The 14,558-nt window shown below is 43.5% G+C and overlaps 1 protein-coding gene across 3 annotated transcripts in view; it reads right to left on the minus strand.

Moving 5' to 3' along the window:
- Positions 1–14,558, minus strand: part of tmem38a (transmembrane protein 38A) — a 40,911-nt gene that overhangs the window by 12,627 nt on the left and 13,726 nt on the right. For all 3 annotated transcript variants that reach the window (XM_052037632.1, XM_052037634.1, XM_052037633.1), the window contains exon 2: positions 1,996–2,152. In XM_052037632.1, the coding sequence (XP_051893592.1) occupies positions 1,996–2,152 (157 nt within the window). The remainder of the gene's footprint in view (positions 1–1,995; positions 2,153–14,558) is intronic.

Genomic DNA, 14,558 nt, shown 5'->3' on the forward strand with positions numbered 1-14,558 from the left:
GCATTCTGTGTTGGAAAATTTGTATGATAAAAATGGATCTGAAGTACAATAGTTGTGGTGGGAATGAGTCGATTGTTGGTCACTTTTGCGACTGAGTATGTGCTAAGTACCATCTGGTGTTGAGGAGCAGCACAAATCAGGAAATCTAGACGACAATGTCGAGCTTTAGCTACTTTAACAATATAGCATTTGGTTTCAGCGCCTTCAGTCGGAAGGAAGTATCGGTCATACATGCAAGTGGTGCAGGAATTGCCTTGCAATATATTGCACAGGAAGGGACTGGGGCCATAACAATGGTACTCCCTTCTGACTACAATCTGTATCCTTTGTAAATGTACTTCTTCAATCTCTGTTAAGACAGGCAAAAGAAGCCCTTGGTGAGCTAAGGCCTCATGCAGTTGTTAACTTGCTTTATTTGATGGTGAAAGAACATACAAAGTAACCGTTGAAATCAGATTCTTTTCATTCTTTGATGCAGCTTGCAACAGAAGGACAAAGAACAATCAAAACCTCCCCACATTATATGTATCTCATGGATTTCTCAGCATAGAAAGAGATCATTTGACCCATCAAGTCTCTACCACTGTTTAAGCTCCTCCCAAGGCTCCTCTCACCTTAATTCATTGCACTCGTATCAACAGCTTGTTCCTTTCTTCCTCATTTTTCACGTTATGCGGCCCACTACGTCTATCCCTTCGTTCCAATTCCCCTGCCTACTCTCCCTCACATACCCATGAACTCTATCCTGACTCCCCTCCTACCAGCTATGTACACTATGTAATTTACGGTAACCGATTAACCTAGCACGTCCCTGGGAGAAACCAGGTGCTCACAAAGAGAACTTGCATACTCATCACAGACAGCGCTGTAGGTAAGATTAGTCCAGCTAGCTGGAATTAAGACAGCAGGTCTATCTGACACCCTTAATTCCCATCTAGTTTTCTATATTTCCCATTTCATCTTGATTGATTCCAATGCGCAGGATCGAAAGAGGCTGCAGAGGGTTGTAGACTCAGCTAGCTTCATCACGGGCACAGCCCTTCCCGTCGTCGAGGACATCTTCAAGAGGCGGTGCCTCAAGAAGGCAGCATCCATCATTAAGGGCCTTCACCACCTGGAACATGCCCTCTTCACGTTACTACCATCGGGGAGGAGGTACAGGAGCCTGAAGACCCACACTCAACGTTTCAGGAACGGCTTCTCCCCCCCCGCCATCGGATTTCTGAACAGTCCATGAACACTACCTCGTTATTCCTCTTTTGCCCTATTTATTTATTTTTGTAACTTATGGTAATTCTTATGTCTTGCACTGTACTGCTGCCATAAAAAAAAACACACTTCACAACATATGTCAGTGACAATAAACCTGATTCTGATTCCGTCAGTCGTCGGCTGAGTCTGACATTATAAAATATAGCCTCTTACTACATCTTTTTTTGCCTAAATGTGTGTTTTATCTTTTGCTGTTTGCTTACCGAGTAACCAAAATCACTCACTTTCCAATAGAATGGGTGAGTTGTTGATTATTTACTAATAGAAGCTAACAAATTTCTATTAGATTCTTTTAACATAAGCTTATTTGAATATACTATGCTTTAAAGTGGCAATGCGGAGATATCTATGCCCAGTCAGTGATGCTAAACTTGTAATCTGGTACCATCAGCACATTGTGGACATGAACAATCTCTGCTGCTTTGACACATTGACACACAACTTCTTGAGTCCACAGGGATGGCTACACTGCCTTAAGCTTGGAATTAACCTTGTAGCAGCCCTCTGTACCTTTTCCTCAATTTCCTCCACCAGGACGCAGTTTTCTAACTGGGATCTATCTTAATTCTTGAATAAAAGCAAACTGTCCTGTGAATGTACCCTAGCACCTCTGTAGTGACATCTGAGCACCACTTAGGAGTTTATTTACACCCACATCAATGGCAAGATCTGGTGTTTTAATAAAGTGAGATCTCTTGAGTAATAAAATCTGTGACCACTCACCAAACAGCTGTCGCCAGTAAGATGTGAGAAGTGTTGTTAAAATAATGGAGAGGTGATTCTCCAAGCAGTACATCGGCCATTATGTAACTGGCAAAACAGTAAAGCATCGCGCACAGCCATGAGGCAATTGGATTACGACGGGACACATCCACTGATCCTGGGGAAAAAAAACCACACCAGTCAGCCACATGTACCTTCATTTAACCCTTCACAGTTTTCTGCTCCTCTCTTACTATCTGCCACATTACTCACATTTGCAGCTACAATAGCTGGAGGTCTGTACCCTACTGACCTTTTTCTGGCTTCTCCAGTGCATGAAGAAAGAAAGTAAGAAGATAAACATTTCTGTGGTGTCTTTCAAGACCTCTGGACAACTAAAGTGCTTTGTACCTGATGAAGTATATTTGGAGGGTGGTTATTATGCAAATTTTGAAAGCAGAGCTGCCAAATTGGGCACAGCAAGCTCCTGCAAACAAGCAACAGCCAGGCAATCTTTTTAGTGATGTTGGTTCGGTGATAAAAGTGAATGATGACATCAGAGAAAGTGCCTTCCAAAAATATTGTCATAGGATCTTTTACATTACTTGAGAGGGCAGCAAGGTCTCAGCTGAACTGTCAACCTAAATTTTGTGTTCATGTCTCTCAAGTGGGATCTGGATCATCAGCCTTTTGACTTACAGGCAAGGGTGTAACCACTGCCATTCAAGAAGGCAAAGGTAAGAGAGGAACTTTAGAAAAGCACCACAAAAGTGAGGCTTTATTCACTGCTCAGTAGAACTGTGCAGCCTTTAGGGCTCTAAAGTATTGTCAATATTTCCCTTTATCTCCTCCCATTCACCCCCATGTCAACGGCAGGGATCCGAGTTCACTTTTGGAAATACAAATTGATCACATGCCTCTTTAGTCCACGTCATTCCATTTGTTCATTCCAAACGGTATCCTATTTTGTCCGCATGATTTACTTACAGTGCAGAGGAGGCCTTTCGGCCCATCATACCTGTGCCAGTTCTTTAAAAAGGCTGTGAAATTTAGCCCCAGTCTCTGGCTTCCTCCCACCCCATCCCTATAAATCTGCACGTCTTTTTCGAATACATTTCCAATTGCCTTTGGATGTTTCTGCGGAATATTATACCTTTAACATCGGTGCAAAGAAATGTTCCATTAGTTCTGCCGGTTATTTTAAATGCATGGCCTATGGTTACAGACTTATGAGTCAAGTGAAATAGTTTTGGCCTGCCTATAATGGATCTTGACTTAATCTTGTCTGTTCTAATTAAGATATACCAGTTTATCTAATTTCTTCATATTACTGCTATAACCCTGGTAAACCTGTATATGCTCTCAGAACCTGCACAGCATTCCTATTTTTCAGTGCCTAGAATTTTGCACAATACTCCAGCTCAGAACTAACCAGGTGTTTGTGAAAGTTTAGCACAACATTCTTTTTCTATATTTAATTTCCCTATTTGAAAAGCTGAAGATCACATTTCTTTTCCCAATTGTCCCAGCACCTTCAAATATTTGTGCAAGTGCTGTCCCTTGTTCAGCTTTCTTGTAGTTCAATCACACAGGCCTTTGATTGTGCAGCCTTTGTCAGTGGTTTCGCCCAATATGACATTTATGTGCATTAGGTTGTATCTGCTCAGTGTCTGCCCTTTATCAACATATTCCTGAGTTCTGCTGCTGTCTTGGCCCAGCATCTTCAATGTTACCAAGTTTTGTATTTTCTACGAACTTATAAACTGTACTCCCTCTGTCGAGGCCCATATTATTTAACACAACAAGAAACCAATGGTTCCAGTACTAATTTATGGAAGACATGGAGTTGTACGGCACAGAAACATGCCCTTTGGCCCACTGTGGCCATCATGTACTTCTCTCTCCAAATCCCATTTACTTGGTCCATAGTCTACTATGCCTTCACCACCCCGTCAGACAGTGTGTTCCAGATTGTAGTCACCATCTGGGTGGAAAACTCTGTATACCTTTATCAGGTCCCCCCTCAGCCTCCTGCTCCAAGGAAAACAAACCCAGTCTATCCAGTCTCTCCTCATAGCTGAAACATTTCACCCTGGTGAATCTCCTCTACACCCTCTCCAGTGCAACCACGACCTTCCTCTGTCGTGGTGACCAGAACTGCATACAATATTCCGGATGTGGACTCACCAATGTTTTACAAAGCTGGCCCATAACCTTCCTGCTGTTATATTCTATGCCCTGGCTAATGAAGGCAAGCATTCCATGTGCCTTTTTCACCACCCTATCTCCCTGTGCTACCACTTTCATGGACTTGCTCACCAAGGACCTTATGTTCCTAAATAATCCCAAGGGCCCTACCATTCATAGAATATGTTTTACCTTTATTATACCCCCCCCCCAAATGTATCACCTCACACTCATCAAGATTAAATTCCATCTACTGTTACCCTGCCCAATTTACCAGCTCTTCAACATCATTCTGTAGCCTAACGCTGCCCTCCGTGCTATCTACAACAACACCATCAATTTTTGTTTCAAATGTCATTGCAAATTTCTCAGTCAGATGGGTTTTGTTTTGCTTATTTGGCTTCAGCCACTTCATTGCCACACCAGCTTTACTATCACATATTCGACTTTCCAAATAAGCCTTATGAGGGACTTCGTGAAATGCGTTTTGAAAGTTTGTAAAAACAATTCTGTTGCACTACATTTATCACAGAACACAATCCTGAGTCGATATGATTCACCCTGGTGAATCTCCTCTTCACCCTCTCTAGTGCAACCATGACCTTCCTCTGTTGTGGTGACCAGAACTACACACAATATTCCAGATGTGGACTCACTAGTGTTTTACAAAGCTGGCCCATACACCCCATTAACTTGTATTTTTCCAGTTGAGAATTATTTTTAGCTTTGGCAATAGACTGATTATCCTGCCGTTCACAAGTTTACCCCTTCCCCCTTTTGAAAAGGGATATCATGTTTACAGTTCTCCAATTCTACGGCAGTGTTCCACGATCCAGCCAGGACTGAGAGACTGCATTAAATACTTCTATCTTCTCAGGAGGTGATATCATGCCCAGCACCTGAACACCCAACCCCAAACCCCACCACCCCAGGGGAGGAGATAGTCTTGGCAGAATCATAATTTTTAGATAGAATTCTTGCAACAGAATTTTTGCCATTTCTCAGCCCAAGAACAGTATGTAGCATGGGCAGGGTAGCCCATAACGGAGGAAGACAAAAGCTTTCAGAAGAACAGTTATGTAAGTTTATTTGGCCTGCTGAGCTTCAAGTGGATTCACAATGGTCAATTAAATAAAAAGGAGATAATGCATCCATGAGTCAGAAATACAGACTGGGGCAAGTCACTGAGTGAAAGCAGATTTAAATGTTGCTGATCATCTAAGCAGTGATATAATTGAAGACCGAGTATAGTGACAGTGGCATTCTGTGATGGGGGCTGGACTGTGTAACCCACTGTCAATCAAGCCTGGTCATTGCATAGTTCTCAGTAAGTTTGAAGAAACACAAAATTTGTATAAAACTATCCTCCACTCCCTGCATGTTTTTGCTGTCATAAGTTCTTTTCTCTGCTCCTTAAATAGACCATTTTCTGAGTAAACTGCTGTTAGCTGTCCAGTTGCCTGCTGTGAGCACAGACATAGACACGCCCTGAATTCAATTTATTGGCTGGCACAGAGTCATCAATAGAAACCAAACAACTAATGCTACCGTAGTTGCTGCTTCCTATTAATTATAATGTCTGAAGGGCAGATTGTGTAGCATGCAAACCTGGTGGTGAAAGCTTAAATGTATCACTGTTTACTCTGAACTCCTCCTGCTCCTTATACATCAAGGTAAGTCCATGGATTCCCCCACTCAAAGACTGAAATGATTCACAGAAGTGCTTCTCCTCATTGCAGCCTCGAATTCTACCTCAGCACCCTCATGTCCCCATATTTATTCCATTCCTTCTACACACCACAGCCACCAGCAGCTCACAAAGGCTCACATTATGTTGATTTGAATGAGAAAATTTTCCTGTGTACTTTTAACCCTCCCACCTCAACTTTTTAACCACACCTTCCTCGACAAAGTTGCTTTTGCCTTTGTCCTGTCCCTCCCTTAAAGAATGTTATTATTTAAAAAATTTTCGACTGTTATTTGGTTTCTGGGAGTGCCTGGGTTATAGTCATCAACTGTGTATTTTGTGACTGCAACCAGTGCAGTACCTCACTTCTTCCTCTTTGGCCTCTTCAGAGTGTGTGACACTTTATCCTCCTTCACCTCAGGGCCTTTCTTTGCAACACTGCCTAAGTTCATTTCCACACCTAACTCTTATGTTGGCTTCACTTAGTTCCCCAGGTAGACATCTCAGGGGTACTCAGGGGTCTGTCCTTGGTCCCTTCTTTTTCTCATTTATTCCTTGACAACAGTCCTTGGTAATCTGCACGTCTGTCACCAGTCTTGTACCCTTGATCCCCTCCATCATGTTTAACTCATTATCTGACCTTAAGGACTGGATAATGACTAAATTGTAATACGTGTAAACTGGAGCCTACGTCTAACTCCCATTCCCTTCCATTCAATCTTTGGCAGCGTTCTCTGTTTGCCAAGTATGCACAGCCTGAGTCCTATTTCATTATCGAATGTCGGACTGCACGTCTTAAAGATCGTCTGTTTATGCCTCTACAAACATCTCACACACTTGTCACCTGAGGCACTAATTACAACACACACCCCTTCCAGCCGGACAGATTATGACCTTCGCAAATTGCAACACATCCATGACCCTACCCTCTCTGCCTTAACCAACATTCTCATTTTTCCTTTTAATCCTACTTCCCAACCAAGAATTTCTATTTTCCTCAGACTGACTTCAAATCCTTTTCAAAATTCAAGTCATTCAACGGAAATGTTTCTTCATGCTGCTCCACTTACCTGCTGAACTTTCTGACAGGCTTCAGAGCAGGAGCAGACTCAAAGGGCCGAATGGCCTAATTCTGCTCCTAGGTCTTATGGTGTCATTTTACATTTTCACGCCACCACCCCAGTGCCCACCACCACAACCCATTCTGTCTCCTATGGCTGCTATGGAATCTACAAACATCTTGGCTTCAAACTCTGGAATATTTGTAAAATAACCTTCACCTTCTCCTTTAAAAACCTCTTCAAAAACATCTTTCTTCAATCCTGTCTTCAGTTACTAGCCTGAACCTTTCTTCAGCACTTGTGTCCGGATGTTGTCTTCTCAATGAACTCTTTTGGATTTGTGGCCATAATTTTCTGCGACAGCTCATTCAGTTGCAGGCATTGTACTTCCAGTTGAATCTGCCTGTGGTAGGTTACCCATCTGAGGTAGTTGTGGCACAGTGAAGCATGGGCAACAGTGCCAGCTAAATGTTCACAGTTCCCGCTCACTTTACTGATTTTTCTAACTTTTAAACTACCCGCACTCACTGCCTTTGTAATGTCATTTCAGGTGGCCATTTTTGCCAAGTGGTTAAAGGCGATATTTATCTTTCCTTTATTAACCTATCATCTGCAGACACCCATATCACCAGCACTAGCTGCAGAGAATCTCAGATGCTGGAGAAGTCCAGAGGGGTCCTAAAATAGGCAAGGAAAACATAGAGAACCCAGAACTCTATATTAAAGACATGTAAGCTGTGACTGATAGAAGGTAACTCAAAAGAAGGTTTAAGAACTCCAAAGATCTCAGCCGTAAACTAGTCTGACATCCACTGTATACTGAGGGAGTGCTGCACCATCAATGATGTTATCTTTCAGATGAGACATTATATAAAGCTGCTTGCCCGATTACTTGGATTTTAAAGCATCATTTATCACAAATTCAAAGAAGAGTTTTCCTGCTGCCTTTTCCAACCAATTCCGTCAAAAATAATTACGTAGGAACCTGCAGTGTGCAATTTAGCTGCTGTGTTCTACAAAAAGTGACACATCAAATGGCAGCATTGACTCAATGGGTTCAATGGCCTCCTACCATGTCAAAAAGAAATATAAGAATAGTATCAGAATGCTTTTTATTCACTGTAAATTTTTATTCACTATAAGAATAGATTGCAAAAATACTAATCTTTTCTTTCTACTTAATAACAAGATTTAATTTTGCGGAGTTTTTTTCAATTTTCATTATTGTTCAGGCCTGTAAGGTCTTGGTGCTTAATGGGACCTGTTTTCTATGATGGAAAACATTATTTAATCCATTGGTGGCCTTGTGACTGACAGGATTATAACTAATGAAGCAGAACATTTTCTGTTCAGGAGCTCCACCTGCTCACCAAGCTAGTGCAGATGAATTGAACTCATCCAATTTTAGTCTCATCTAATTGGGCAATAATCTCAGAAATGTTTCCCAAATAGATTACCCTGGTTATTCCTTTCCACTTAAGAGAGACAAACAGAAGAAAAGGAAAATAAAAGCAAAAATGGATAAGGAAAGAGTTATGTAAAAGGACTGCTAGCATCATAGTATTGTGCTGTACTAGGCTCCCAAAGTTCAATGAGCAGCATACTTGAGATCTACAGCCTCAAAAAAGATAATACCCTCAAACAGCTGTCAATGTATGTTTGCAACTGTGTTTAAACTGTGACAAAAACTTTTATCATAAATTGCTGGGCAACACAAAATATTTCAGCATTGGGACATCTGAATATTGTAGGTTAGAAGGGCATTTCAACAACTGCCCATTCTTTTTTCAAGGGTATTGTATATTACTGTATATGTGCATATTTTAATCCTCTGGATTTTGATATCATTAGCAAGACTGGAACCTAACTTGTTTCTGATGGCCCCGATGATCTCTTTAAACTGCTGCTGGCTGTGTTTAAGTCATACAGATTTTGAACTGGATAATTTCCCCCATAAGTATATAAGAAGTCTGGGGCCAGTTTAGAGCAAGCAAACATGGAGTTTTACTCATATTTTGCCACAATTTACAAATTACTTTTGATAGTCCATAAAGTCTGTTCCTTTCATGCAATCCTTTTATTTTGTTCATTTATAATATAGACTGTTTCATCGTTACATAAAGCTGGCTTATTCACAGACAATATGTGCCAATATAATTGGCCTGTGTGATTGGGGGGGGCGGGGGGGGGGGAAGTGCAGAGGGATCCTCAAGAAGAAGCTGACTGAATGGATCACTTCTGACTGAACATAGTTAGTTACAAATGCTTCCAGTTTTTGCATGCATGTGCTGAGTCTGCCTTTGTTGAGAATGGGGATGTTCATGAGCTTATTCCATCCAATTGGAGGCATAGCGGGCAGCGAGGAAGGCTTTCAAAGCTTGCAGAGGGATCTGAACCAACTGGAAGAATGGGCCAGAAAATGGCAGATGGAATTTAATGCAGACAAGTGTGAGGTGTTGCATTTTGGAAGGACAAATCAAGGTAGGACATACACAGTAAATGGTAGGGCACTGAGGAGTGCGGAGGAACAAAGGGATCTGGGAGTTCAGGTATATAATTCCCTGAAAGTGGCGTCGCAGGTAGACAGGGTTGTAAAGAAGGCTTTTGGCATCCTGGCATTCATAAATCAAAGTACTGAGTATAGGAGTTGGGATGTTATGGTGAGGTTGTATAAGACAACGTGAGGCCAAATTTGGAGTATTGTGTGCGGTTCTGGTCACCTAACTATAGGAAGGATATCAGTAAGATTGGAAGAGTGCAGAGGAGATTTACTAGAATGTTGCTGGGTCTTCAGGAGTTGAGTTACAGGGAAAGATTGAACAGGTTAGGATTTTATTCCTTGGAGCGCAGAAGAATGAGGGGAGATTTGATAGAGGTTCACAAAATGATGAGGAGTATAGGCTCTTTCCACCTAGATTAGGAGAGATAAGTACGAGAGGACATGGCTTTAGGGTGAAAGGGGAAAGGCTTAGGGGGAACATTAGGAAGAACTTCTTCACTCAGAGAGTGGTGGGAGTGTGGAACGAGCTGCCATCTGACGTAGTAAGTGTGGGCTCACTCTTGAGTTTTAAGAATAAATTGGATAGATGCATGGACGGGAGGAGTCTGGAGGTCAATGGGACTAGCGGAATACCGTTTCGGCACAGACTAGAAGGGCCAAATGGCCTGTTTTCTGTGCTGTAGTGTTCTATGGTTCAATAGTGTTCAATATTGGATATAGCAGGAGCTTTGATCTGATCTGAGAGCACTTAGTTCTGTTTCCAGTGCCCAACACCTTTTTGTCCTCTCTTGTAACTTCACTGGGTTGATACCTTATCTAGTGCTGCTGCCACTTTTACTATGGTTGGTCCCCTGGTTTAATTGTAGTGGTAGAGTGAAGAACATTACAGAGTGTGGTACGGTTGAATTCTGCTGCTGCCCACAGCAGAAAGGTGCCCACAGCACCTCTTGGATACCCAGTTTTGAGCTATTACATTTGTTCTGGATCTATGTATTTAGTATAATGGCAGTGCTGCCCAACACGATGAAGGGTTTGCTTAATGTGAAGACAGGACTTTGCCTCCACAGGAACCATGCATCTAATGTTGTCATGGACAGAGACATGAGTAACAGGTAGATTCCGGAGGACAAGGTCAGATCTGTCATGTTCATTCACAGCCTGCCACAGACATAGTCTGGCAGCTCCCTCATTCAGCTCAGTCAGTGGTGGTGCTACCAAGCCATCCTCTGAAGTCCCTCACCCCCGAAGTATATTTTGTGTTTCTTCCAAGTGGTGTCAACGTGAAGGAGCGGGGGGAGGATTGGTGGTATTCAGTAAGAGGCTTTTATACCCATAAAAAGGTAAGAAATAGGAACAAGATGAGGCCATGCAGCCCTTCAAACTTCTCCACCATTCAAAAATGTCCTTGGACGCATGAGGAATAATTTACAATGTCCAATTAACCTACCAATCCACACGTCTGTTGGAATGTGGAAGAAACTGGAGTACTCATAGGAAATCCAGGCGGCCACAAGGAGAACGTGCAAACTCCACATAACAGCACTAGGTCAGGATTGAACCCATAGAGTCATACAGCACAGGCCCACCACGTCAATGCTAACCATTGCGCCCAGCTATACACATCCCATTTATCCACAGCCTTCTATGTCTTGGTTGTTCAGGTGCTTCTGAAATGTGAGAAAGCCTGTCTCCGCCACCTCAGGCACTGCATTCCAGATTCCAAACATTCTCTGTGTGAGAACAATTCCCCCACATATCCCCCTAAACCTCCTACCTCTCACCTGAAACCTCTGCCCTCTTGTCTCAGTCTCCCCCACTATGGAAAAAAGATTCTATTTACCCTATCAACCTCATAATTTTGTATATCTCTGTCAGGTCACCTCTCAGCCTCCTCAACTCCAGGGAAAAGAAACTTATCCTATCCAACATCTCCTTACAACTGAAATGCTCCAATCCAGGCAACTTCCTGGTGAATCTCCTCTGCACCCTCTCCAATGCAATTAAGTCCTTGCTGTCATGTAGTGACCAGAACTGTCCACAATACTCCAGGTGTAGCCCGATCTATGTTTCATGAAGTTGTAGCATGATATCCGAGCTCTCATACTCTATCACATTGTTGATGTAGGCAAGCATCCCATATGCCTTGTGCACCACAAGTGCTGCCACTTTCGGGGATCTATGGACTTGTACTCTGTGGTCTCTCTGTTCATCAACACTTCCTAGGGCCCTACCAATTACAGTAAACAATGTCTGCAAACAAGTATAGATAATGCTGAATGAATATTTCAGGAAGGCCACATAGACCTAGAAATCAGAGTGAGTCTTTAGGCAAAGGTCCTGAGCACCACTGAGCTTGTATTCATGAACAAAAATGTCTCTGTTGCTGGGTTGAGACTGCATCCATTTGATGGAGGACTTGAGCCAGGTGGGTGGAGAGGGAGAGAGAAGCCTGATCAGGGCCTGGCAGTGGGCTTTGAATCTGGATAGGAGCTGGGGTGAGGTGGGGCATTGGCACGATTGGATGTGGCATGGTTGTACAGTGAAAAGTGATGGGCCAGGGTGGTCGGGGGGAGGGGAGGTGGGTCATGTCAGCAATCAGTTGATGGGATGCGGTGGTAGCTCTAGGGCATGGTGGGGAAGGTGTTACGTCAGCAATCATGGCGAGATGTCGGGGGTGTCGGCAACCACAGAAGTGGCTGATGGGAAGTTGAACATCAGAGCCTCCATCTGAAGGAAATCACTGTGTTGGGGAGCTGGGGAGTGAGATCAGTGCCACTAGGTGGGGGGTGGGGGTGGGGGTGGGGGGAGATAGTCTGAATATAGTAGGTAAGCATGAGACTCACCTATGTGGGGTCCCTCTCTGGTGTCCAGGGCTGCCGGGACATCATGGACTAATGTTCATGGCAATGCTCCAAAACCATGCTGCAGGGGAAATGACACGGCTGATGCTGAAATTCTGCCTGATGCAAAAGCACAACCTGTCGTGAAAAGCTCAGTTGTTTGTCTGGAGTGACACAAAATGATCCTTAGGTAGTCATTATTGTGTTTTACTCTGGAGTCCAATTTCCAGACCCTAGTGTTCCTGAATTCCCAATAGTTACTAATCTTTAAAGTACTTCTATGGAAAGACCACTGAAATATGTTAGAAGATCATTGGCTTTAAAATACTCTGTAAGACAGAGAAACTAAGGTGGTCGACAATGTGACAACCATTTTCGCCCAAGATTTCACAATTATAAGGTAAGATATCTTTATTAGTCACATGTACATCGAAACACATATCTTTTGTGTAGAGTGTTCTGGAGGCAGCCCGCAAGTGTCGCCACACTTCCGGCACCAACATAGCACGCCCACGACTTCCTGACCTGCACATCTTTGGAATGTGGGAGGAAACCGGAGCACCCGGAGGAAACCCACGCAGACACGGGGAGAATGTACAAACTCCTTACAGACAGCAGCCAGAATTGAACCTGGATCGCTGGCACTGTAATAGCGTTACGCTAACCGCTACACTACCGTGCCTGCCATGATGATGCACCACTCTCAATTTTACACAAAAACAGATGAGTTGAAAAGTCTCAAAGTGAACTGTGTATCCACTCTCTCCCCACTTCACCACCTTTGACCCACCTATTCTGGATCTGGTTCTTGTACACATGCGTCAGTCAATTTGTGGAACTGCTCGCTAACACCTGTCACTGGGAGTAATATTACAGCTCCCTTTCACATTCCAAAGGCAGTGGGCAGTGCTGCTTAAGGCACACTGCCTCTGCTGCTGCAAAAATCATGCAGGTAGTTATGTCTGAGTCCATAATACAGGGTCACTGTTCCAAAGCCTGAAGTATGTCAGGCATTCTAGATTCCAGAATGCTTGCAGGAGCCATAGAACAGTATAGCACAGGAACAGGCCCTTTGGTCCACATCTGTGCCAACCATGCCTATCTAACTAATCCCATCTGCCTGCACAAGGTCTGTATCCATCTGTACCTGTTTATACCTATTTATACCTATTTATGCCTCCCATAATTTGATATACTGCTATCAGGTCAACCCTCAGCCTCCAGAGAAAATAGTCCGGGTTTTCCCATCCTCTTGTTGTAGGTAATACTCTCTAATTCAGGCAACGTCCCATTGAACGTCTTCTGCACCTTCTCCAAAGCCTTCACATCTTTCCTGTAATGCAGCGAACAGACCTGGACACGATATTCCAAATGCAGCCTAACCAAGGTTTTTGAGGAACTTGGACAGGTTGGGTGAAGGTCAATGCCTACAGGAGATGTACAGGGGGCCACAGAAATCCTCCAAGGTTACAACCAGGTGCTGTTGGCAGGAAGTCGCCAGGGAGGTCTCTGAGTATTGTGTTTGAATGACCGCACTTTGGAGCAGCCTGTTATGCAGGTGGATACCCATGCCCATAGTGCCTGCTCCTGCCGATTAAGGAAAAGTAGATGACATCTCCTTCGCTTGAGTAATGGCCTCCCGACTGCAGTGGGCAGCGAACTGAGATGCGGCAGAGATCAGCAGCAGTCTAGAATGGTCCTGAGGTTAGGAAGCTGGGAATAACCATTGCCCTGATCTCCACAGGCAGAACTGTCTGGAAACTCAGGTTACACTTGAGGTTGTATGTCACAGATCTCAGCGTTGGCCGCCCCCCCCCCCCCCCCCCCACCTAAACCATTATTGTTTCAGGAGAAGTATAGTGAGTAAGTCCTGACTCTTCTGTGGGTAAATAGGAAACATTGTCTTTGAGACTGTGAGGTTGAAAATTTCGCTGCAAATGAATCTTGTGCGTTGCACTACTGTCCTTGCTACCTGGGGGAGTTTTACCACAGAAGTTCTAGGGAGAATTAAAATCTTGCAGAAAATGAGCCACTCAGAAATCTTCACTGGGTTAACCCAGTTTTCAAACTGCATTACACCTTTTTTTGGAATTGTGTGAACAAATTTCTGATCCTAGGATATTATTTTCACAGTCTTCCATGAACAACCGCAGCAACTTCCCTTAAACTTAATAAAATCCTTTTGGAAGGTGGTGTAGTGGAGGAAACTAGGGATGCATAAGGAGCTAAGAATGAAGAGGTGCTGGGTTGGAGAGTGTTGCAAGGAAAAGCAGGGAGCAAGGTCACGGAGGGGCTTAAAAACTTTCAAA

Source organism: Pristis pectinata, chromosome 24 (genome assembly GCF_009764475.1).
Source record: "Pristis pectinata isolate sPriPec2 chromosome 24, sPriPec2.1.pri, whole genome shotgun sequence".
Lineage (NCBI taxonomy): Eukaryota > Metazoa > Chordata > Chondrichthyes > Rhinopristiformes > Pristidae > Pristis > Pristis pectinata.